The 25,686-nt window shown below is 41.9% G+C and overlaps 1 protein-coding gene across 1 annotated transcript in view; it reads left to right on the top strand.

Moving 5' to 3' along the window:
- cblb (Cbl proto-oncogene B, E3 ubiquitin protein ligase) overlaps window positions 1–22,132 on the top strand; it is a 59,141-nt gene extending 37,009 nt beyond the window's left edge. Inside the window, 14 exon segments of the mRNA XM_034213293.1 lie at window positions 4,516–4,653; window positions 5,726–5,813; window positions 6,191–6,322; window positions 9,977–10,177; window positions 10,630–10,821; window positions 11,261–11,605; window positions 13,218–13,309; window positions 17,933–18,046; window positions 18,139–18,203; window positions 18,930–19,043; window positions 19,755–19,795; window positions 19,797–19,941; window positions 20,106–20,222; window positions 20,811–22,132. Coding sequence (XP_034069184.1) covers window positions 4,516–4,653; window positions 5,726–5,813; window positions 6,191–6,322; window positions 9,977–10,177; window positions 10,630–10,821; window positions 11,261–11,605; window positions 13,218–13,309; window positions 17,933–18,046; window positions 18,139–18,203; window positions 18,930–19,043; window positions 19,755–19,795; window positions 19,797–19,941; window positions 20,106–20,222; window positions 20,811–21,064 — 2,038 coding nt within the window. The 3' untranslated portion in view covers window positions 21,065–22,132.
- The last annotated feature ends 3,554 nt before the right edge of the window (window positions 22,133–25,686 follow it).

Genomic DNA, 25,686 nt, shown 5'->3' with positions numbered 1-25,686 from the left:
TAAAATGCGTGTTTTCTGAATGGAGATTGGCTAAGCTAACGTTGTATATGCTCCGACCGTCCACACTCACAACAACGGCCTACAGACATAAATAAAGCAGCGACTGTATTCGCCATGACACAGGCAGTCTGTAGTTTGTACTTGTTTAACTTTTGTCTAGTTTCTGAACAGATATGAGGAGCTGTGAGCTCTGAGTGCTAACAGCTAACGGCTGATGTTGGTTTTGTGTTTCGCATTGAAGATGACGTCACGGCTCCGCCTACACTGCGTTACTATAGTTACTGCCCCAGCTACTAAACTGTAATGGAAACACAGCATAAAGTGAGCCTGGCCTAACAAGGCCTAGCGAGGCCTAGCCATACTAAGCCGAGCGAGGCCCTGCAGTGGAAAAGCGCCATAAGCGCTCTGAGAAATGACGCTTCTCTCTAGGCTGCATGCTCTGTCCTCATTGGGAATTTAAAAGAAATTAAAAGAAAACGCTGGCACTCTGAAAAGACGATATGCAAACTCAGCCAAAGTCATTATTTGAATGATGGTATAACAACTTAATTTAGAATAGAGTTTTTTCATAACTATATGTCGGTATGCAGGTGATATAAAACAATGGACACTCTATGCTTTACCCCGATTGAGTATTAATTAGGGCTGTTAAGTTAACGCGTTAATACATTTTTTTAACGCCACTAATTATTTTAACGCGATTAACGCATGTGTATTTTTTGTCCTCGGCCGCCCCGTAGTTTCAGAGCGCATCGAGTTTAAAATACCATCTACAAGCTGATGCTGACAGCCCCGCTCTTGCCGCCCGCTTGTGGCAGACCACACTTCCACGCTCACCGGCAGGCACCGACTGGCCATCTGGAGGACCGGGAGGGTGTGTGTATGTGTGGCCCGAGCGAGCGAGAGAGAGACCTTATGTGTATTGTTGTTGTTAGCATCTGGTGCTAGCTAGCTGCGCTAACGGATATAAGGAGCTGTTTAAATGAAAACAGAGGAGCGACATTTCGCCACAATTGTGCCGAGCACTTGACTTTATGCAGGAAGCCAGACAGTGGGACATTGTACGAAAAGTCAGCACACTCAGCACGGATAGTGTGCGCAACATGATTGCAGCGTCACACACACACACACACACACACACACACACACACACACACACACACACACACACACACACACACACACACACACACACACACACTGTATTATTGTATGAGAGAGGTTCCAGGTTGAATTGAGGCGAATATTTGTAATGTTCAGAGGTTGTTGTGTTTAATATTCATGAGAATATTTGTCATTGTTCAAATGATAATAAACATTAGCATAAAGCATATTTGTCCACTCATATGTTGATAAGAGTATTAAAAACTTGAAAAATATTCCTCTAAGGTACATTTAGAACAGATAAAAAATGTGCGATTAATTTGCGATTAATCGCGATTAACTATGGACAATCATGCGATTAATCGCGATTTAAATATTTTAATCGACTGGTATTAATATACCTGATATGTTAGGCCGTCTTAGTCCTGAAGTCACTGGAACTTTGGTTTGCTGACACATTAGCCATTGAGTTTTTTTTTTTTTCACTGGCGAATGAATATAAGATTGACCTAATGGACAGACATTTTTACACATGCAATGTAACCCTTAATTACCTTGACATGATCCAAAGGGGATTTATGTGAGAACGCAAATGTCCATCACACTGAACTTCAAATATACCCCTTTTCAACTAAAATGAGCTCTGTTTAAGGTCATTGCTGAGGCTCGTGTTGGATCAGAGTTGGTTTAACTTGTTCGGCCCTCTAAGAACCTGTTTGCTTTTCCACTGACTAGAGCAGTGCTTCTCAAACCTTTTTCAGTAATGTACCCCCTTTACCCCTGTACCCCTTTGAAACATCTTCTCAGCCAAGTACCCCCTGACCGACCCCCAACATTTTTGATAGAAAAAGCCTATATAAATCATTACAATATAGTGATGTTCCATCAGTGTGTGATCTATTAACTCCTTAATGCATGAATTACAACAAACTAAGGATATTTTCTCCTTTATGCATTTTTTTAAAACAGATTTTTCCAAGGAGTTTTTCAATTGAAGTGAATCGAAATTATATATTATGAAAAACTATAAAATACAATACACACATTGTAATGTTTATATGAGGACCCTCTTGGTGGTTCTAGGAATATTTTTATATACAATTGTGTTTTCTATATAACTTGTTGTACTAAGATAATTTTTGTAATCATGCATGCTATTTTTTTAATTAACTTTTTTTATTTTGTATCTCACGTACCCCCTGCAGTACCCCAACGTACCCCTAGGGGTCCACGTACCCCCATTTGAGAATCACTGCTCTAGAGCAGTGCTTCTCAAACTTTTTTCAGTAATGTACCCCCTTTGAAACATTTTCTCAGCTAAGTACCCCCTGACCGATCCCGAACATATTTGATCGAAAAAGCCTATATAAATAATTACATTATAGTGATGTTCCCTCAGTGTGTGATGTATTAACTCCTTCGTGGTATGCATTACAACAAACTAAGGATATTTTCATTTTATGCATGAAAAAAAATAACATAACACTTTTATAAAACAGATTTTTCCAAGGAGTTTTTCAATTTAAGTAATATGTTATTGTGAAAAACTATAAAATACAATACACACATTTGACATGTTTATATGAGGACCCCCTTGGTGGGTCTAGGAATGTTTTATATAAAATTGTGTTTTCTATTTAAAAATGTTTACTAAGATTATTTTTTTAATTAACCTTTTTTTGTTGTTGTTAAATCTCACGTACCCCCTGCAGTACCACCAAAGTACCCCTAGGGGTCCACGTACCCCCTGCAGTACCCCAACGTACCCCCAGGGGTCCGCGTACCCCCATTTGAGAATCACTGGACTAGAGCCCAGGAGGAGCCCGGCATGATGTCACTGTGTACAATGCTGTTTTTCTCAGGCCTCACAGATATCCCTCATAACAACTATGGCTAGAGTTGTGCTCATGTCGTTCTAATTACTTAGACAGCCAGATCAAATTGCGAGCAAATTACTCTTCCAGAACCTTTCTCTAGTTATCATTGTACTTATCATTAACTGCAGTTCTTTGTCTAAATCCCGCCCCAGCCTCTGATGTAAGCCACCAACATATCCACCAGCAATTGAACCAATTTTCAGGTCTGAGGGTCCATGCCTCTGCAATATATCTGCAAATATGTTACAGGGGACATCATTAATTTGAAACCTCCCTTCCTTTTCTTACCCACTATCACTTAAAAAAGATAACATACATACTGTAAACAAATATTGAGGAAACAATAGACACAAATAATATCTAAATAGACTGTATTTGCTTTAAAATGATTTATCTTTTTAAGTGTCTTAGCTCGACACAGTAATATTTGTAAAAAAAACAAACAAACACATTTTTTTCATAAGTTTGTTTTTTGTTGTGGTTTGATCAGATTTGATTTGCTTTTGAATTAAATTCTGAAAATGTGACATAAACTGTTTCCTATAATATCATTATAGAAATATTGAATTTACACAAAAATAACTCTTGGGCAAATAATAAAATGCTGTGTCCATTAAAAAAAGTTGGCTGATTTAGAAAATGTTTTTTCAAAGCCTTTGACTAAAATCACCTTCTGCTGCCTCTTCGAGGATCTAAGAAGTCTGGCTTTGTTTCTCTTGATTTACCTAAGCCCCTGCAGCTTTCCTGTGGTACTGAGCACAGTTCTGCTGCTCAACCAGGTCAGGACCTTCAGGATCACATTTTCATTGATATACTTATATTGATATTCTCTGTTTGCACATGTGCTCATGACACTTTTATAGCATTGGTTGATGATGCAAATAGCCATAAAGCTCAGACTCAAAGGCATCAGAAATCAGCCAGAAATAAATACTGTTTATGAATTTGCCCAAGTTGCACATGGGATTATACTAGTCATAAACGGGTCCTGCTTGGCTGTCACACCTCTGAGCCTTCATCTCACAAACGTTCCCAAAGCTACTTATTACTACTTTATCATTTCAAAAACACTTCACCACCTTGTGTTTGGTGTTGTCAATAGCTTGAGAATAGCTTGAGAATACTGTAGCTTGAGAGATATATATTTTTATAAAACAGTTCTTAATAATACTTTGCCTTGTCTTTGTCTGATTCTATAGCCTGGAGCTGAGCTCTGCATGCCTTGTGTTTAGTGTGGCGACATGTAGAGCTGAGCAAGTAATGTGTGGAGGAGGGCTGACACACACACACACACACACACACACACACACACACACACACACACACACACACACACACACACACACTAACAATTAGTTAACTTAGGCCTAGTCGATGTTTGATAAGGATGTTATAGTGTTTACATTTCTTTAAAAACATAGATTGTTTTTATTATAAGCTGATTTCACTGGGAACTCGGTATTCTGAGATCTGTTGGGTTTTGTTGTTTTAGTTTCCAGCTTGTGTCTGACCAACCTTGGGTCCTCTCTAACAGTTACATCTTCAGACTGAGCTGCACTCGGCTGGGTCAGTGGGCCATCGGCTACGTGACCAATGATGGCAACATACTGCAGACCATCCCCCACAACAAGCCGCTGTTCCAGGCTCTTATCGATGGCTACAGGGAGTGCTTGTATGCCACCTATCACACACACTCTCTCCCTCTTTAGCTCTCCGCTGTGTATGAGCAACGATCACCTGCGTCTCCATCAGTCTCATCTGATTTCCTAAATGTTTCACTCTCATAGTGCCTCTTGAAGGTTCTTAAGTGAAATCAAGTTCCTCTATGAAATGGCTGTTCCTGTCACACCTGGTAATCTGACAGGCTTCCCTCCCTTTAGTGTGATCATTTGGATCACCGTAGTAGCAGCTGGTTGAGGCTGTTTAAGCAGTCCTCTGTAACCGGGGAGTGGGGGGAGGATGGAGAAAGAGTGAAGGGGGGGCTATTTTAATGACATCTGTTTTTGATCAACCATGGAGACCCAGTGAGACTCTGGGGGAAGTTCACTTCCCGTCAGTACCTCTGTTACATTTCAATCATTGTGGTTTGAATTAGAAAAGAGTTACTGCTCAGCTCTGTAATGATTGCTTTTGGCTATATTGTATTTTAATGTATGTATACATATATATATTCTGTAACACATTTCAAGTAAAACAATGAAAACAAGTGCTCCTATTTCTGCTTGTAGTTCTACTATCACTCATTTGAAGTATTCTTTCTTCATCATTTACAAGAATGGAATTTGCACAGGGTTGCATTAGAAATGCTGGTGTAGTTAGTCCATTCATGCTAGACATGAAAGCACTAGAGAAAACAAAACAAACACTGTGTTGCATTCCTGTTCTTTGCACAAGAAGAAATGTAAAGAAACTAAACATTGGTGAAATGTCAGGGCAGATCATCTGGCCAACATCACATGTGACATAAATGTGACATCAGTGAAACACTTTCCAACAGGTTTGATATGAGGATAGAGCCTTTTCTATTTCAAAATGTGGGCACATTTATCCCAGACGTTGTCACACTTTGGGCTACAGTTGAATTAAACCTAGTGATATTGTCTTTTAGCTTCCTCTGTTGTGCTCTGGATTTATCTACCTTACTTTCTGTAATTTCCCAAAACATGTCTTTGATCCAAATGTTTAGAGACAATATCTGTTTGTTTGTAACCTTAGCTTGTTTGAACGTTTCTTCTCATTCGCAGCTACTTGTTCCCTGATGGTCGCAGTTACAATCCTGACCTTACTGGTTTATGTGAGCCAACGCCTCATGATCACATCAAAGTGACACAAGTGGGTTTAATGTGCTTGTTTGTTTGTGTGCGTGCGTGTGAAAACATGTTTCCTCTGGATAAACGGAGTAATGTTCATGGTTCCTACTAGTCATGGAATTTCTTATCCATAGAAAGCTAGCATACATCATGAAGATGCAGACTACCTGATGACATCTAAGTGTGGAAAATGTTCAATGATAACTGACTGAACTTGACCAAATATTTCATAATGTAAAACAAATCAGGGTTCTGTTCCGGAAAGCATCTATAATGCAATATGAACATACGGTTTATGGACGCATGTAGTGGCTGTATACTACATTTGTGTCTGTACTCTTCTTTGTTTTGATAAATGAATAATTGAATGAATAACCGGAGTTTGCTCTGTCCAAACAGGAGCAGTATGAGCTGTACTGTGAAATGGGCTCCACCTTCCAGTTGTGTAAGATCTGCGCTGAGAACGACAAAGACATCAAGATCGAACCCTGCGGTCACCTCATGTGTACTTCCTGTCTTACAGCTTGGCAGGTATCGTGATCAACCTTATTGCATAAACTCTTTTCAAAATCAAATCTTTGAACATGGGGCACAAGTTTCGTTGGTCGAGTGCTGCTGCCATCTCACATACAAGGGCCATTGTGGGTTAATGCCAGAATCTGCACATCATCAGCTCTGTCTCTGTGTCATGTCTACACTGAGCACACTGCTGTGGATGGTTGTTGTGCATCAGAAGTGTGCCTGTTTGTAATGACCTAATAAGACATTACTGCTATGTCCGTAGACGTTTTTTGGGCTAGTTCCCCTGGATAATTTTTTGTCCACAGTTATCACAACAAATAATGAATACATTTTTACGGAGATAAAAGTGTTTGTTACATTGGGATCTATGGTCCACTCAATTTAAGTTCAATTGTCCCTGACATAAACAACTGGACCCTGATGTAAGTGTTTGAGCAGCTTTTGGAGCGTAGCCAGTGGTGATCTGACCACGTCTCTGAAATATTCCTGCTGCAGTGTTGGACAGCTTTGGGTGACTTTACTTTGCACACAGCTGTAAGTTTAAAGCGCTGTGTTTCCAGAGCCCGTCCTGGGCTATGTGGAGCGTGGGCCTGGCAGCACCCAAAATAACAGTGTGTGTTTGTCATACTTCCTGTTATGACAACTCAACATGACCCTGCCTTCCTCCACAATCTCAGCTAGTGACTGAGTGACGTATGTGTGAATATATGTGTGCTTCAGCAGTGAAGTATTTTCCTCCACATTAGTGAAACTGTGAGTCAGAGAGAGAGGGAACCCGGTAAGGTCTTGTCTCGGTTTCGGTTCCATATCTTTCCTCTCTCTGTATGAGTCAGCTGGGCTCAGACGCTGACTCCTCAGTCCCGCAATCCAGAGCTAAAAAATAACGCTTTATTATTAATTCAATTTTATTTAATGTGGCTCACACTCTGTCTACTGGATGTGTTAATGTAGTGAACACTTCAAAATATCAATGTATTGTATTGTTTCTTATCTCACCCTTTTCCTCATCATGGTTCCCCTCCTTTTCACTCTCCTCCTACTAGGGGTGTAACGGTTCACAAACATTTCGGTTCGGTACGTACCTCGGTTTTTTGGTCACGGTTCGGTTCGGTACGTTTTCGGTACAGCAGAATTTTTTTTCACAAAACAAAACATATATACATATATATATTTTTATTATTATTAAACTGTGAATAATGTATTCACTCAAATAAATACAAAATATAATAAAATAAACATTAAGGTGCAGCATTTCAATGAACTGAAATAATCTGTATTTGAACTTTACTGTAGGCTACTAGTACTCACAAAACATAAACTATTAGTTTTGGGTTTTTAATTATTATTAAACTGTGAATATTCACTCAAATAAATACAAAATATAATAAAATAAACATTAAGGTGCAGCTTTTCGATGAACTGAAATAATCTGTATTTGAACTGTACTGTACTAGTTCCTAAGCAGCCAGCTTGACATTATGACTTGCTTGTCATTGTATTTTCATGTTTTTTTAAAGAAAGATTAACTTGTCCACATTGCTTGCCGAAAGGGCAGATCTGCTGGCACTAACAATGTCTCCTGCTGTGGAGAACACCCTCTCGCTAGGGACAGAGGTAGCAGACACAGCCAGGTAGCGCTTTGCTAACATGGCAACATAAGGCTATTTGGTGTTTGTAATAGCTTTGGCTCGGTCTGAACTCTCTGCGAGTGGTGGAGGCTTACATGCTAGTGGGAGTTGGGTTTGCACTTCAGTCTTTTGGTACCGGTGATATTCACGTTCGGGTGATGCCTTTTCAAGAGTGTGCAAGTTTGATGTATTGCCAGCCGCGTAACCAATTTTAGTTGAACAATGCCGACAAACAGCTTTGGTTCGGTCCACCTGTCTTTGTCCTTCATCCTTGTACGTAACTGCGAAACCAAAATGTTCCCAAACCGGAGACTTCAATGATGCTGGAGGATTTAGGAGCTCAACTTTATCTGCGTTCGCCATTAATTTTCGACAGTTCCTCAAATTACTGACTACATTTGAACGCATCCCTCTGACCAGCTCTCATAGTATGCCTCTCATCCAATGAAATGACTTGCTCGCTCTATGACGCGTTGAACCCAATGTGACCAAATTACTCTGAATGCTGCGACGCAGCACCTGAGATTACTTCCAAAAAGTTGTTCACGTTCTCAATTGTTTACGTTTAACGTTATATTCGTTCGGTACACTTCGGTACACACCTGTACCGAACCGAAGGGCCCGTACCGAATAATTTCGGTACGGGTACGTGTACCGTTACACCCCTACCTCCTACCCATTATGATTCAGTTTCAAACATGCTTTTGGTGCTGCCCCCACCAAGTCCCAACCATATGGCCACCACAAACTCAGCTTTGTTCTCTAATAAACTGTCTGCCTTTGACTGTAGACCCTTTTAACCTCTTATTTATGAACCCTTTATGACAGAGGCTGCCATGTGGAATATGTACATGTAGCCAATGAAAGTCACAGAACAGTTTTCCCTGACGAATATATGCACAAACATGTGTGCTGTCAACCAACCCGAGTCCTTTCATGAGTCGGGGACATGAGAGTAAGACATAGGGCAATAGTGCAGCACATAGCCTTCCCATGTGTGTCCCAGCTGTGTATTGGAACAGCCTTCCTGTTGACGGCCTAAGTGATTCTTCATGTTCTCAAACCCAACAGAAAGATGAGCCACGCTCATCAGATCATTAGAGGAAAACTAGAAAATGTATTTCCTGCAGAAAATGTGTGCGAATGCTGTAAACTGTAAACTAACTTGATGGTGAATTATCTATCACCCTTTCTCTCCTCTTGATCGCCCTCTCTCTCTCCTCTTCATCGCCCTCTCTCTCTTCTCTTGATCGCCCTCTCTCTCTAACCCAGAATGCATTGGGGATTATATCTGACAATTTTGCCATCTGTTCAAAAACTATGGCTCCTATCAAAAAATGACCAGACCGTGAGCATCAGGGAACCCCAATGAACTGAAATATGTTTTTTTTGGGTTTTGTGTGTAAAATGTGGAGATGGGAGCAGTTTGTCTAAAGTGTACTTCTCTCTGCTCTGAAGAAAGATCCGGATGTTTTTAACATGGGAATTAATTGGGAGCGAGGTGGACTTTTTGTCTCTTCATGCCCTCAAGAGGCATTTTGTTTAATATTTTTTTCTTAATTTGTTTTTATTTTCCAACCTAGGAGAGGTTTTCCTAGGTCATTTGAAAGTTGGAATGAAGTCTCAAGCTGAAAGTATGTGGAAGGAGTAGCATTTGGCGCAAGGTGTAGGAAAAGTGGATTTGAAGGCATCTCCCATTGACTTCCATGTTAAAAAAAGAGTTTAAAAAGCTGAATATTTCAAAAAGTATGAAATATTTTGAAAAAGTTCAAAGTTTCCCATCGATTGCTGAAAAGACTGAATAGTTTAATATTTGAATGGTTTCTGTAGCTGAAAGTATTCTGAAGTTATGGAGAGCCAAAATATTGGCTAAAATAATCAGAGGAAGAATAAAGATTTGAAGTACTATAGTGGAAAGCATTCCACTAATACAGATTCGAAGAACTATAGTGGAATAGGGTAGCACAGCATTCGCAGTAATTAAATCGCATAAAATATTCGGTTCAATACTAACTCTTTCCCTTATCTGTTCCAGGAATCAGATGGTCAGGGCTGTCCGTTCTGTCGTTGTGAGATCAAAGGCACTGAGCCCATCATTGTTGATCCCTTTGACCCCCGAAATGAGGGCACCAAGTGCTTCTTCCTGGACCAGCTCAGCTGCCCCCTGCTGGAGCTGGATGAGGATGAGGACCGAGAGGACTGCCTGGTCATGAATGGACTGGCCAACATCCGAAAGGTAAAGACTAGTGATCTCAGCAGCTAGTGGCTCTGTTGATGGTCCGGCTGAACAATATTTATCAAACTCTGAGAAGGAATGCTCTCCTGAGCTGTGTCAGGGTAACCTTTAAAAGGGAACCCTCAAGCAATCACGTGATTAACAACACATTCTAAAAGAGCCCAATATAGGCGGAATAACCATGCTTTTTTATTTTATTCTAACCTTTTACACTTTCTTATGTTATTCTGGATACATGTGATTGTAATTAATAGCAATGAAATGTGAGCTAAACACTCATCCCACTTGCTTTCACACATCCGAAGATCTCTTGAATTTAGGGGCCTTTTAAAGTATTTGATCCATAGTGCATTATGGTCAGTCTCTGTCTCTCTGTCCCTGATCAAAGTGTATAAAGGGAAAGCTCTTTGATGGCCTGAAGCATTTGAAGAGGTTATTTTCTCTCCTGTCAGCACTGTGCAGAGCGGCAGAACTCCCCCATGGTGTCTCCCAGCTCTTCCCCTCTCAGCCAACACAGAAAGGTCCACGGGGGAGACCCCCACTGCGTGCAGCACCTCGGCCTCCCCCCCGTCCCGCCACGACTCGACCTCATCCAGAAGGACGCCATCCGCTCTCCATCGGCCAGCCCCACCGGCTCCCCCAAGGTCACTGATTGATGATAGTAATTTTATATAAAAGCAAAGGTTATTTTAAGGTATGGTTTAAGAAAGCACTAAATAAGGTGTAAACACAGGAATCAGTTAGTTAGAGAAAGTACAAGGATACAGTAGATACATGAGACCTTTTTAAAGGCAGGGTTAACAGCAGGGTGAGGCCAAAGATCACTTTTGATTTGACAGCTCTAAAATGCCATGAAGATTTGAGACCACACTGAATGGGAACACTGGGCTATCTTTGCATAGATGTGTTTTATATAGATCTGCTTTACGTGTAGCTTCCACAGTGTGCTCACTAGCCTTCCTGCAATACACACAGTACAAACAATGGAACACAAAGAGAGGTGTGTGATGTACAAATGAGGCTCTGTCTTGGATTGTCTTCTGTCATTAAATTAAAACACAGCACATCTCCTCAACTCTCCAGTCTTCACCAGGCATGTCCAGGAAGCAGGACAAGCCCCTCCCAGCACCACCTCCTCCCCAGAGGGAACCACCTCCACCCCCTCCCCCTGAGCGTCCACCTCCCAATCCCCCAGAGTCGCGCCATTCCTGGGTTCCAAGTTCTTCTCCCTCGTCATCTTCCACCGGCATGTTGTCAGACTCACAGCCCCCCCCTGAGACACGGGGTCCTATAGGATCAAAGCCCCTGCCCCAGCTCCGGCACAATGGCCCCTCTCACCCGAACGGAAGACCACTCAGTTGTCCCTCTGCTGGATTTGGGAGGTTCCATCAGCGAATGGAGGGGGCTGGCCCCTCAGAGGGCTCCAAGGTAGGGCGTAAAGACCACTTATGGCGCGTTTCCACTGCAGTGGGTAGCTCGCTTTAAGCGTGCCGAGCCGTGCGGGGCCCGTTTTTGGTTGCGTTTCCACTTGGCCTAGTACCGGCTAGCGGGTCCTAATTCACAGTTTTTCTGGCCCCATAAAATCGTGGTTCTAGGGCCAGGAACAACCAGGCTGAGTCGGGCTGAGTATGCTAAACTAGAGAGAGAATTGCTGGCAAGGGCGCTACAACTACAACAAGATGAACATATTTGACCGTGATTTAATTGTAATACACGTTTCAAAATGATGCCGAAGTAACAACATACTGATACCGGTTAGTAAAAACCATGAATTAGGCGAAAAACCCTTTTTAAAATGCGTGTTTTCTAAATGGAGCTTGGCTAAGCTAATGTTATATATGCTCCGACCGTCCACACTCACAACAACGGCCTATACAGACATAAATAAACCAGTGACTGTATTCGCCATGACACAGGCAGTCTGTGGTTTGTACTTGTTTAACTTGTGTCTAGTTTCTGAACAGATATGAGGAGCTGTGAGCTCTGAGGGCTAAGAGCTAACGGCTGTGTTGTTTTTCTGGGGCGCTCATTGAAGATGACGTCATGGCTCCGCCTACACTGCGTTACTATAGTAACTACCCCAGTTCCTAAACTGTAATGGAAGTGCAGCATTAAAGTGAGCCGGGCCTAATAAGGCCTAACCAAACCGAGCGAGGCCTGCAGTGGAAACGCGCCATAAGATCCTTAAAGGGTAGTTTGGGTGTTTTGAAGTGGGGATGTACTTATCCATAGTTGGTGTATTACCTGCGACCAAAGGTGTGGACTCGAGTCACATGACTTGGACTTGAGTCAGACTCGAGTCACAAATTTGATGACTTTGGACTCGACTTGACAAAATCACAAACCACTTGCAACTCGACTTGAACTTCAACACCAATGACTCGGGACTTGATTTGGACTTGAAGAGCATTCTGACTTGAGGTGACTTGATACTTTAATGTATTCAAAATAAGTTTGCTGCAATGTTTGTCCCGAATCAAAAAACCTAAACTTTATTAACCTTGGCAAGTTGACATGTAGCATCTAATACCCAAGATCAGCCATGATTTAGCTATAAACGGTTGCAGGACAGGGTCGTGACGCTTCGTAACCCAGCACCCCAGCACTAGCTAAAAAAATTACCCCTAAGGTAATCACAGGGATGTGTAACTCTTCTTTTCAGCAGCATTGCTTTTACGTGACATAGTATATAAACTAGTTATTTATTGAGTATATTTAATAATTTTGTTGTCTTTTATGTGGATGATAACAGAAAAATATAGACTGCTGATTGTAAAAACAAAAACAACAACCAGTGTTTTGCACGTAAATACATATTTTGCATCCCTAAACCCACACTTCCTCATGAGTGGGCAGCTTGAATGGTTCAGGAAGTGTTAAGAGTTTTACTGCAGAGCTGCGGAATCCTATTCGCTACCTTCCTCCTACTCCAGAATCACAGAGGAACATAAGATGTTTGTAGCAAAATATATATATTTTTAATTCACAAGACATTCAGTGGACATTCAGTTTTGTAAATGTTCCCCTCCTCTGTGTGCAGCCCTTCTCTAATGGTGTGCAGCTCAACGATGAGTATGACATCCTGCCCTCACGACAATCACCAACTCAGACCAAGCTAGCCAGTAGCCACAAGTGAGTATCACACACACACACACACACACACACACACACTGATCCTACACTATGCAAGCATTTAGCATGCGCTACATTATGAGGGAGACAAAATCCCTCCCCCTTTTTAAACTGGCCTCTGCTGTTTAGGGGCGGCAGTGGTTCAGTCTGGAGGGACTTGGACTTTGTCTTGTCTTAAACAAGGCTTTTATACAAAGGTGTGTAGAAAACGAGAGGGCTATCACCATTAGCTGTGTCAGCTGTCAATCAACAGAGACATTTATTAACTTATGGGCAGGGCCGCCCCTCCCTACACGCAGAACAGAGCAGAGCCTCTAATAGCCTTTAAACTGCAGCCAGAATTAGATTAGCTATTTCTCTGTATCGGGCTAAAATGGAGGCAACGGATGGAGCTGTCTCCTCTGATGAAGCTTCAGCTGAAAGGGGAAGCTCTGGTTCTGCTGAAAACTATGTAGTGTTGTTAAATATTGTGAGGTTGGTGTATGACACACGTCCCATATACAAATTACATACAATAGTATGCATTTTACAAGCACAAGTTATATTGATAGGATCACTCTAACACTTTGTATTACTATATATACATGTATGTACAGTACCAGTCAAAAGTTTGGACACACCTTCTCATTCAATGGTTTTTCTACTTTGTAGATTAATACTGAAGACATCAAATCTATGAAAGAACACATGGAATTCAGAATATGATTTATATGTTGCTGGCTACTGCAGAATGTTGTGGTAGCCATGCTGGTTAAGTGTACCTTGATTTCTGAATAAATCACCAACAGTCTCACCATTCCAGGTGACGACCTCATGAAGCTGACTGAGAGACGTGTGGAAAGCTGTCCTCAAGGCAAAAGGGGGCTACTAAGAAAAATCTAAAATAAAAATAATGTTCTGGATTGTTTAACACTTTTTTGTTAACTAGATAATTCCATATGTGTTCTTTCATAGTTTTGATGTCTTCAGTATTAATCTACAAAGTAGAACACAATTAAAATAAACCAAAAACATTGAATGAGAAGGTGTGTCCAAATATTTGACGGTACGGTATGTATATATATATATATATATATATATATATATATATATATATATATATATATATATATATATGAACCCAATTTGCATTGTAAACTGGTTTAATCTATTTATTTATTTTACTCTCATTGTAAAATAGTGTACAAATGGAAAACAGAAACCCAAAAAGGGTTTTAACAATACAATTTACAATGCAACTAATGTAAATTTTACTTATGATCATTTACTTTTTTTTTAACCTTTATTTAACCACATAAGGCAGTGGTTCTCAAACTTTTTCTGTCAGGCCCCCCCCTTTGGAGAAAAAAAAAAAGTCGGGCCCCCCCCAACACAAGTCAGGCTCAGTGGCGGCGACAGAGATTTCTTTTGGGGGTGCTGTGGGGTAGCTTGACGTTTCATAGAGGGTGCTCAAACATTCAGGGTTTCCCATTAATGTCCCGGTCGTGGAATTTTCTACTGCAACACTCCCCACGCAAATACACAGTGTGCCCGCGACTGTTACAATGAAGGCTCGATATCAGCTCACGGCATGTAAGCAGGGGTAAAGTGCTATTTGTATAGGTGGTGTGTGGGGGGTCCGGGGGCAAGCTCCCCCGGGAAGATTTTTAAATATTGAAGTTGAAAGCATCAATCTGGTGCACTTTGAGAGCAAAATGAAGAGATCTATGGATACATCTCTCAACACCCATTTGAAACAGAACTGTAAACAGATTTACTTTTTCTTTATGGATATTTTACAAATCACTCCCTTTTAAACTTTATTCATTTTTTACTGTCATATAGTATTTCATACCTGTTTTTAATTTATTCTCTATTTTTTGTATAACTATAATGATCATATAAACGTGTGCCTCGGAAATAATTGTTTACATTAATGGTGACCAAACCGTTTGAGACCCACTGAGATAACTTAGACTAAAGTTAACTCTCTAACACTGAGAGAGTCCTTTAGCTCACTGAGTCTCTCAGTCTGACAGGAGAGGACTCTCCGCCAGCTTGTTGTTGAAAAAACTCCTTATATCCGTTAGCGTAGCTCGCTAGCACCGGAAGCTAACAACAACGATCTCCGGTACCGGTGCGCTCTCTTATGGAGGACGGAACATGACTTAAGTATAAATAAATAAATGTATGAAGAAATACAGGAATAAATAAATTACGTACATAAATACAGGAATAAATAAATAAATACGTAAATAAATAAATAAATACAGGAATAAATAAATGACGAAATAAATACAGAAATAAATAAATGTTGAAATGATACACAAATAAATAAATAAAAGAATAAATGCATAAATAAATATGGAAATAAATACATCAATGTATAAATAAATAAATGTCGAAAATAAAACAGAACACACGTTATTATTATATATCTTTCATTTATTTCTACATTTACGCGACATACATTTATTTATTTATGTTTTTATGTGTCCGTATGCTAATGAGGTGGGCGGTCCTAACCTCAGTCTGAAGCAGGATTCGCCAATTGTTGGAGCCAGGCAGAAGCAATAGATTTGTGGCAAGTCACATCATGTCGAGCTGAGCCAAGTCCTCTATACATCGTTCCACACGAAACTGGACATAATCTTTTGGTTCTCCGTTCTCTAAATGGTCCGCTAATGATCGTAAATGATCTCCAATGGCTCTTAAATCAATATCCATAAATAAACCTTACAACTGTGGATAAACCATGGATGTATAAAGATAAGGGCTAAACAGTAAAGCTCCTGCATTCGAATCAGCGCGGTTATCCAGGCGTTAGTAGTAGAGCCCTCTGCCAGAAATGATCACACACTCCTGTAACCAATCTTGCTTCAGACTGAGGTTAGGACCGCCCACCTCATTAGCATACGGACACATAAATACATAAATAAATAAATGTATGTTGCGTAAATGTAGAAATAAATGAAAGATATATAATAACGTGTGTTCTGTTTTATTTTCGACTTTTATTTATTTATTTATACATTGATGTATTTATTTCCATATTTATTTATGCATTTATTTATGCATTTATTCTTTTATTTATTTATTTGTGTATTCATTTCAACATTTATTTATTTCTGTATTTATTTCGTCATTTATTTATTCCTGTATTTATTTATTCCTGTATTTATTTATTTATTTACGTATTTATTTATTTATTCCTGTATTTCTTCATACATTTATTTATTTATACTTAAGTCATGTTCCGTCCTCCATACTCTCTCGCTCGCGCGCGCACGCACACAAAATGGCTCGTTCCACACACACAGAGCCAAGCTCATTTACCATGACAACTTGGCCAAGAGGCAGCAAGAGAAGGCATAAGACATTAGGGATGCACGATATTGGTTTTTTGAAACCGATACCGATAACTTCCTGCTTCTCAAGACCGATACCGATACCGATAACCGATAATAAAAAATGTTTTACGCCACTAATTATTTTAACGCGATTAACGCATGTGTATTTTTTTTCCTCGGCCGCCCCGTAGTTTCAGAGCGCATCGAGTTTAAAATACCATCTACAAGCTGATGCTGACAGCCCCGTTCCTGCCGCCCGCTTGTGGCAGACCACACTTCCACGCTCACCGGCAGGCACCGACTGGCTGTTGGGAGGACCGGGAGGGTGTGTGTATGTGTGGCCCGAGCGAGCGAGAGAGAGCCCTTACGTGCATTGTTGTTGTTAGCATCTGGTGCTAGCTAGCTGCGCTAACGGATATACGGAGCTGTTTAAATGAAAACATTTCGCCACAACTGCGCCGAGCACTTGACTTTATGCAGGAAGCCAGACAGTGGGACATTGTACGAAAAGTCAGCACACTCAGCACGGATAGTGCGCAACATGATTGCAGCGTCCAGGCAGCTCCGGTTCGAGCATATGCCTTGAGTTGCGTCACAGCCAGGCATGAGTTAGGGAGCGCTGGATTTGTGAAAAACTCCCCTCTTCCTAAACCACTAATACCACAGTACTGGCAAAACGGGAGGAGCCGAGTGAAAAACAAGCGCCCCTCATCCCAATCCACCCACACCGCAGTATTTTTTTCTTTTTTTTTACCCAAAAAATATATTGTATATTATCGGGGCTATTAATACTGGTATCAGGTTTATCGGGATGACGTCATAATTCCTAATAATTATCGTGCATCCCTAATTAAAACAAAGGTACAACTATTGCAATAAAACAACACTACACAGAATTGAGACATCACAATATATACAGTTGATATAATAATAAAGATACAGAGAACACATTAAAGGGCAGCTGCAGTAATCAGAAATGGTTTCCTGCTGGTCACTAGCACACTTGCACACTGGCAGGAGTGACGGCTGAAGGACTTTTAAGATTGAACAATTAAACAAAACTGATTAATTAAATTGCAGTCACCACATCTGATGCCAGTGGATCTGTCTGGATGGCTACAGAATACATGTTACACTAATGTGTTGGACAGGGCACTGGTCACCTTGTGTCTATGTAAAATCCCCCATCCTACTACTCCTGTGGGATGACATCAGTGATTGCCATTTGAATGTAATAACTAAAAGAGGGACACTATTGAAAAGGCTGTGTGATAAATCTGGGTCATCTCTACAGACCCTCCAATGCGTTCAGTAGCCCTGTGGTGGAGAAAATGGAAGACAACTATCAGATCCCTTCATCCAACCTCTGTCTGAGCCAGGCCCCCATCTGCATCTCTGTACCCAGCAGGTACCCCCCCTATTTTTCTGTATCAACGTTTCTATGGTGATGGTAATAATGGTTGTATTGAGGTGAACTAGGATGCTGTCCCCTCTCTTCAGGCCCTTTGAGAGCAGCTCTTCAGAGCCCAGTATCGAGGAGAAAAAGCTCCAGCCCCCTGATCCTGGTGAGTCCTGCATACACTGTTTAACAACTAATACATCTATTATCTGATGCCCCAAAGAGCGGTGTAGGATGAGTCCTGAAACCTGGAAGTGCGCATTTTAGCAATTCCGGTCCTCTTATCTGGAAGTCAACCATTTTTTTAACTTGTTTGTGGTTAGATGCCTGAAATATAATATGTGGTTAACACACGCTGAAGAGATTTCTACCCACTGGGGAATGTCTGAATCTTCGATGTGTTTTAGCAACAGTGGTTGCGATGACTAAGAGAGACTTGTTTATATCATAGCAGTGGAGGCGTGCTGTCATGAGACCGTGATTTCGTTTGTTTATAGCCTTGTTAGCTCTTTACATCTGGCGATTGCATTTATACGCCGACAACCTTAAAGCGGTGTTAATATGTGGAGGTTATTTTGCTAAACAGAATTTATGAGTATCATAAACGTGTGTTTGACACAGAGATTCTTTTCACTTGCAATATTCCAAAATCACTTTGAAAAGTACCATTGCTTATAGTCGAGGGTGCCCTTGTGGTGCTAACTTCTGAGTCGGCCTCCAAAAATACATCATCACTGCACCACTCTGTTACTCTGGGATCATTGGCATCTTCAAGAGGCTTTGCACTAGGATGAAAACAATGCTTAGAGTTCATCTGTACAAAGTGTATGTATGTGCCAGTGCATAACCACCATGTGAAACTTAAAGCATGTTCTCTGCTTCTCTTCCTCAGGTGGACCCTCTGAGTTGGTCAGGCAGGGGGTCTCACGGGTTGCCCATAGTGCCCTCTGTCCCTTAAACACCAACAAGACACTCTCCGACTATGACATCCTGCTGCCCCCACAAGGTAGCCAACCCCAACTGCCCTCCCCCAGCCAAAGTGCCCTTTCTCAGTCCTGTCTGAGCAGTCGACCGTGTTTTGTTACACCTGTCCAACTGTAAAATGTCCCTCTTGTTACGTAACAATCCCCAGAGTCACACATGACCTATTGAGCTCCTCCAATGATTCTGCGTGGTGAACGTCATATCTCAGGAATGCCTTGAAGGAATTATTTCCAACATGGCAGTAAAAGATGAACTGATTAGATTTTGGGGTCAAAAGTAACTGTGACCTCAAAGAGCATGTAAATACACAAAGATGTACTTGCTTATCATGCGATTTTACATAAATGTCTAATAAGATACAATGATGAAGTGATGGCATTTTTGACTGATATTGAGGTAGTCAACTCCTAGGCCGTGCACATTTAATTACATTTTCCATGGAATGATGGAATCTACTTTTCCATCTGTTCCGCTGCCAGATCATCCCTTCAGCTGAAACCTCGCCATATTGGAGTTGGAATGGATATACAGCACATTCTTACTGTAATGCTGTAACCAAACCGAAAAATTAAGTTTATAAAACAGTTACCTGTTTACTCATTATTGCCATATGTTTGATGTCAGCATCACCTCTGGGTGTTGTTCACCCACAGCACTCTCTTGTCTCTGTGAACCTGAAACACATCCTCTCTGAGAGACTTTATTTCTCTCTGTGTTTGCTGTTGTGTTTCAGCATTAGAAGACCCCTTCAACAGCCGCCCTCCATCCCAGCCCCCCCCCTCCTCCACCAGCCCGACATAGCTTCACCGACCTCCCATCCTCTACATCCTCATTCTACAACTTCTCCACCTCCGCTCCCTCTGCTGTAGCACAACCGGGGGGGCCCTCCTCTGGACATGATCACCTGCTATTAACCCCCGGTGAGATGGAAAACTCGTGACGGATCATTCGGATTTAAGATGTGTAAAATAACAATCTGGCGCATGTCCGTGTGTTATGCTAATCCTACATTTTTCACACAGCAAAACTTCCAGTTATAAACAGGCGTGTTTACCTGAGTGTCTCTGTGTGGTGTGTGTTGTAGACACAGTGTTGGACATGCTGAGCAGTGCTGCTCCTCTGCCCCCCCTCAGACGACACACAGATTATGTGACAGGCTCCAGAGGCTTCCTGGAGTACGACCATCTGCCCGGCACTCAGGGTAGTTACCTCAGCACATGACCACATGAGGAAATGCACACACACAGCTTCAAAAGCACATGCCCACGTCTTGATAAGTTCACTTTCGCAAAATCGAACTTATTCTTTTCCATATTCCAAAATCAATTCAAACCTTGGATGTCAAGGATTAAAGTTCTGGAAGTATGACTCTTTGAAAGTGAAATTGTGCAATTCAAGGTAGAAAGTAAGCTCTCTTAAAGTCTCATCGATACATGAAGGAAGTCTGATTTGTTGAGACATGCAAAGTTTGTCCAAACTTTTACTTCAAAATTCGTTCATTGTGTTTCAGTACTTTTATTTTCCAAAATGTCCCCTGTTTTTCCCATGTCCCGGCACTGTGAGGAACAGGACATCAAACTCATGTGTGAAGTGAAAAGCTCAATATCTGCTTTCTAGCCATGCAGCACAATACTTAATATTAAAGGTCTGTACTCAGAAGGTTTTGGAGATGTCCTCTCCTCTACTACCTAACTATAAACTTGTCCTTTACCACTTACAACACTCTCAGGTTTCTGCCTGTGTTTCCAATGACATGATTTCTCTCTCTCTCTCTCTCTCTCTCTCCAAGTACTGCTGGACTGTTTGCAGGCCCCTGCCAGGCCCCCCAAGCCCCTGCCCAGGAAGATCCCTCCATGCATTCCGCCAGGCAAACCCCCCAGCTTGGAGTCAGAGAACGTCGACGCCAAAATTGCCAAGCTGATGGGAGAGGGTTACTCCTTTGAGGATGTGAAGCGGGCGCTGACGATCGCTCAGTACAAAGTGGACGTGGCCCGAAACATCCTGCGAGAGTTCGCCTTGGTGCCCCCAAGACTGAACCTCTAGCCCCAAACAGCTGTGCCTGGGGACGGACTGACAGAAATGGGCTTTTTTATTCTGCTTGGCCTGACACTGTTGGAACTACAACACTCCGCAGAAACAGACTGAGGAGAGACATGCCTTTTGTTGCCAAACAGAGAGATCCCTCGAAACAAAGTGGCCTAAACCAAATCACAGTAGAACACAGATAATGAAAAAGGGAGATTAGACCGAAGCAGGCTGATGAGCCAGCGAGAAGTGGATGCTCCTGTTAGTCTCCAGGCTGGACTCTGGTTCAGAGGCTCCTGTTAGTCTCCAGGCTGGACTCTGGTTCAGAGGCTCCTGTTATGGCGCATTTCCACTGCAGCGGGATAGCCCCGTTTAAGCGTCCCTAAGCGTCCTCGCTCAGGCCTCGGGCTGCCTCGCTGGCCGTCCGAGGCCGTGGCGCATTCCCATTACAGTTTAGGACCTGGGGTAGCAACGCAGTGTAGGCGGGGCGATCGGCTTTTTGGGCGGAGCGACGCTGGGTAAAACTGCAGTGGCATCATTTTCAATGCGACACAACTCACAAAACTATCCCTTGCAAAGCTGGCTCTTAAAACCCTTCCCAGACACTGGACGGCTGACAGCAGAACATGTGGTATACAACAAGAAAATTAGCAGCGCACGGGTAGTGGTTGAAAACGCATTTGGTAGACTGAAGGGAAGGTGGCGTTGCCTCATGAAAAGAAATGACTGTGATGTGAAACTTGTGAAATCCATGGTGCTGACATGCTGTGCTCTGCATAACCTCTGCGAGAGTCATGGAGAGGACTATGATGATGGGTGGAATGCACCAGCAGCAGCAGCACCTGGGGTAGCAGTGGCTCAAGGTGCAGAGGAGGAGGGCACTGACATCAGAGAGGGTTTGATGCGCTACCTGAATACCTAAATATGCATTGTATTGTATTCATTGTATTGAACATAAATACATCTTTTTTTTTTTCATATACATGTGTTTGTCAAATGTTTTAAACAAATGTTATCTGAATTGAATATTTAGTAAATATTTGAATTTCAAGCACCAGTAAGTACTGCCCCATAATAAGAACATTTGAGGAAATATCAGATCATGAAAAGAAAATATTTCTAATCAATTAAGCGAATATCAAAGCTAACTATAAACATAAATACTAAAGTGTAAAACACAGCAAAACTATATTCATAAATGCAAGTGTAAAATAGTGTGGACAATTGTAAACATGGATGGAGGCTAAAGTATCCACAACATAAAATAATATAACCTCAATCTTTCTTCTAGACATGTTAAAAGCTTGCTTGAATGGTTATAGGTTTTTTCTTTTGTTCTCTTGTCTTTGAAATATATAAGGAATGTGTTGTTTGAGTCTAGTAGAACGAGGGTATTACAATTGAGCAATTTCTACTACATGTATTATGTATTTATCATGTATTCTTAATACTATTACAAAATAAACATGTAATAATGTTTTAGAGGAGGACCTCAAGCTAGCAAACTCAATTTCTTGCTTTAAATCTCTTAAAACTAACTTATCTTATGGGCTTTTTCCTAACTGATGGTGTTTGTTATTGCTTTATAAATTCATGTATGTTTATATCTTCTCTAAATCAAGATTATGTGAATCTGATTTTTTTCTGTTGGGTGCAATTCATTATCAACAAGAGATAAGATAAGTCAAAGAAGTACTTTATTGATGGCAGTATAAAAATACAAAAATAAATTGTATCAAAAAGGCATGCCATTAAACAATACAAATAAAAAATGTAAAACTATTGCAGCCAGCATAAATATACATGGCATTGTAAAAATAAATATAAAATGCACATTTTAAAGAAAATAAATTAACAAGAAAGTACAAATGTTGCATTTAAAAATTAACTAGATAAAAAATATATAATATGTACAATAACTATTAAGGTTATTTGAAGTATCACGGAGGAGACGGGCCACGTCGGCTGATAGAACCACGATTTTTGGCGCATTTCCACTGCAGCGGGTAGCCCCGTTTAAGCGTCCTTAACCGTCCTCAAGCGGCCAGGCCAGTTTTTGGTGGCCTTTCCATAGCCTAGCACCGGCTAGCGGATACTTTTCCGGCCCCATAAAACCGTGGTTCGATCAGGCCAGCCCAGGGCTGAACTAGTGACGTCAACACTCTCGACTGCTGATTGGTCAGAGAGAATCGTCACAAGATCGCGCGCGAGATCATCCCTAGCGTCGCATATATATCTAGAAGCAAGCTTGCAGCATTTTTTTAAACAGCATTTTGTAAACGGAGGAGCTACAAAAATGGCAACGTCGAAGAAAAGCACACCGTGGTCGACCGAGGAGGTGACGACGTTCCTTAATCTCATTGGGGATGATAAAATCCAACGGGAGCTCGACGGAACAACGCGAAATGTGAAAGTGTTCCAGGATGTATCTGCACAGATGTCCGAACGCGGATTGTCGAGGACTTTCCTGCAGTGTAGGGAAAAACTCAAAAAGATGAAGTGTGAATATCGCCAAGTAAAGGACAACAATAACACGAGTGGTGCGGGTAGGAAACAATGGAAGTGGTTCGACTTGTTGGACCAGATTTACGCCATAGACCGGCCAACGTTGGGAGGGAGGGAGGCCTGGACCCTGCAACGGCTTTACTGGAGTCCCTGCAAGGTACGCTCACTTCTAACAAAGAAGTCTATTTTATCCTTACATTAATGTTCGACAACCCATGCTTTTATGGAGCCCCGAAGAGCTACATAGCTAGCTAAGGCAGATAGCCTTAGCTAGAGCTATTGTTTGCTAACACCATATGTGCCATTGTTTACGTTCAGTTTTTCTTTTCTATAGTTGTTGTTGCTATTTAGTATTGTGCTGCAGTAGTTTGTGGAATTAACAAGTCATTTTGCTGTTCTAGATGATTACATTGGGACTAGTGAGGAGGAACATTCCCGATCAACGGGTGATGGCAGTGTTCCGTCCACAACATCGTCATGGAATCCAGAACGGACCCCAGCTCGACCACAGACACCAGCCGAAGAACCGACACCAACTCAACCACCAACGCCGAGTGCCATCACGACACCGCAGCGTGTGGTTCTAGGTAAAAAATAGAAATGGCAAAACGACTGGAATTGTGTTTTGTTTTTTTAAACCTTGGATCATCCATCGTCAGTAATTAAAATAAGCTATACCACTGTGTGGAAATGCTCTGTTACAAGTAAAGTCTTAGCTAGTAAGCAGCTAGTACAGTTGTGTGTGACATCCTATCATATACATATATTTATATTCATTATCAACAGGCTGGACATAATGTAATTCACAATCATTGTAAACATCTAGGGCCAGAACTTTCTTTAGTTCACCTTACTGTTGTTCTGTTTATACATGTTATTATTATATCCTTGTGTGACCTGTAGCTGTCCTGTGTTTTTTCCTTATTGCTAATTATTATCTTATTGTCACCCAGGCAAGAGGAAACGAGGAGGAGAGGATCGGGCCCAGCAGGAACGGCACCATGAACAGCACATGGCCCAGCAGGAACGGCACTTGGACTGGGCCAAAGCGTCTGCTGAGCGGAGATGGGAGTTGGATGCGGCCTTGAGAAGGGAGGAGGCCGTCTTGAGAAGGGAGGAGGCCGCTCAAGCATAGACCTTCAACCTAGCCTTCCTGCGCACTCTTGGCGAGGTGCTAGGGGGACTGGGCAGCCGACGTGGCCCGTCTCCTCCATTACATTACATTACATTACATTGCATTTAGCTGACGCTTTTATCCAAAGCGACTTACAATAAGTGCGTTCGTCCAACAAAATACAACTTGAACAAAACAGAATCATATAAGTACATCAGGTTTCATAGAGCCAAACATTTCAAGTGCTACTCAACTGGCTTTAGGTAAGCCAGTCCTTTATTAGTATAAAAGTGCTTTGTTAATAGTTCTAACGCTCGAAGTGGAGTCGAAAGAGATGAGTTTTCAGTTTGCGCCGGAAGATGTGCAAGCTATCTGCCGTCCTGATGTCAATGGGGAGCTCATTCCACCATCCTGGAGCCAGGACAGCAAACCCACGTGTTTTCGCCGTTGGGAACTTGGGTCCCCTTCGCAGCGAGGGCGCAGCGAGTCGTTTGGCTGATGCAGAGCGTAGTGCACGCGCTGGGGTGTACGGTTTAACCATGTCCTGAATGTACGAAGGGCCAGATCCATTCGCAGCATGGTAAGCAAGTACCAGTGTCTTGAAGTGGATTCTAGCAGTTACCGGAAGCCAGTGAAGCGAGCGGAGGAGCGGAGTGGTGTGGGAACATTTAGGAAGGTTGAAGACCAGACGAGCCGCTGCATTCTGGATGAGCTGCAGAGGTCGGATGGCACATGCAGGTAGACCAGCCAGGAGGGAGTTACAGTAGTCTAGGCGTGAGATGACGAGAGCCTGGACCAGAACCTGAGTCGCTTTCTGTGTCAGCTGGGGACGTATCTTCCTGATGTTGTAAAGCGTGTATCTGCAGCAACGGGTTGTAGCAGCGATGTTTGCAGTGAAGGACAGGTTGTTATCTAGGGTCACACCCAGATTCCTTGCAGTCTGAGTCGGGGAAACAACTGAGGTGCCGATGTTGATTGTTAGGTCAAGAGTGGGACAATCTTTTCCCGGAAGGAAGAGCAG

This window comes from Gymnodraco acuticeps, unplaced genomic scaffold, assembly GCF_902827175.1.
Source record: "Gymnodraco acuticeps unplaced genomic scaffold, fGymAcu1.1, whole genome shotgun sequence".
NCBI lineage: Eukaryota > Metazoa > Chordata > Actinopteri > Perciformes > Bathydraconidae > Gymnodraco > Gymnodraco acuticeps.
The sequence above is the reverse complement of the archived record's forward strand: the minus strand, read 5'-3'. Positions and strand labels throughout refer to the sequence as shown.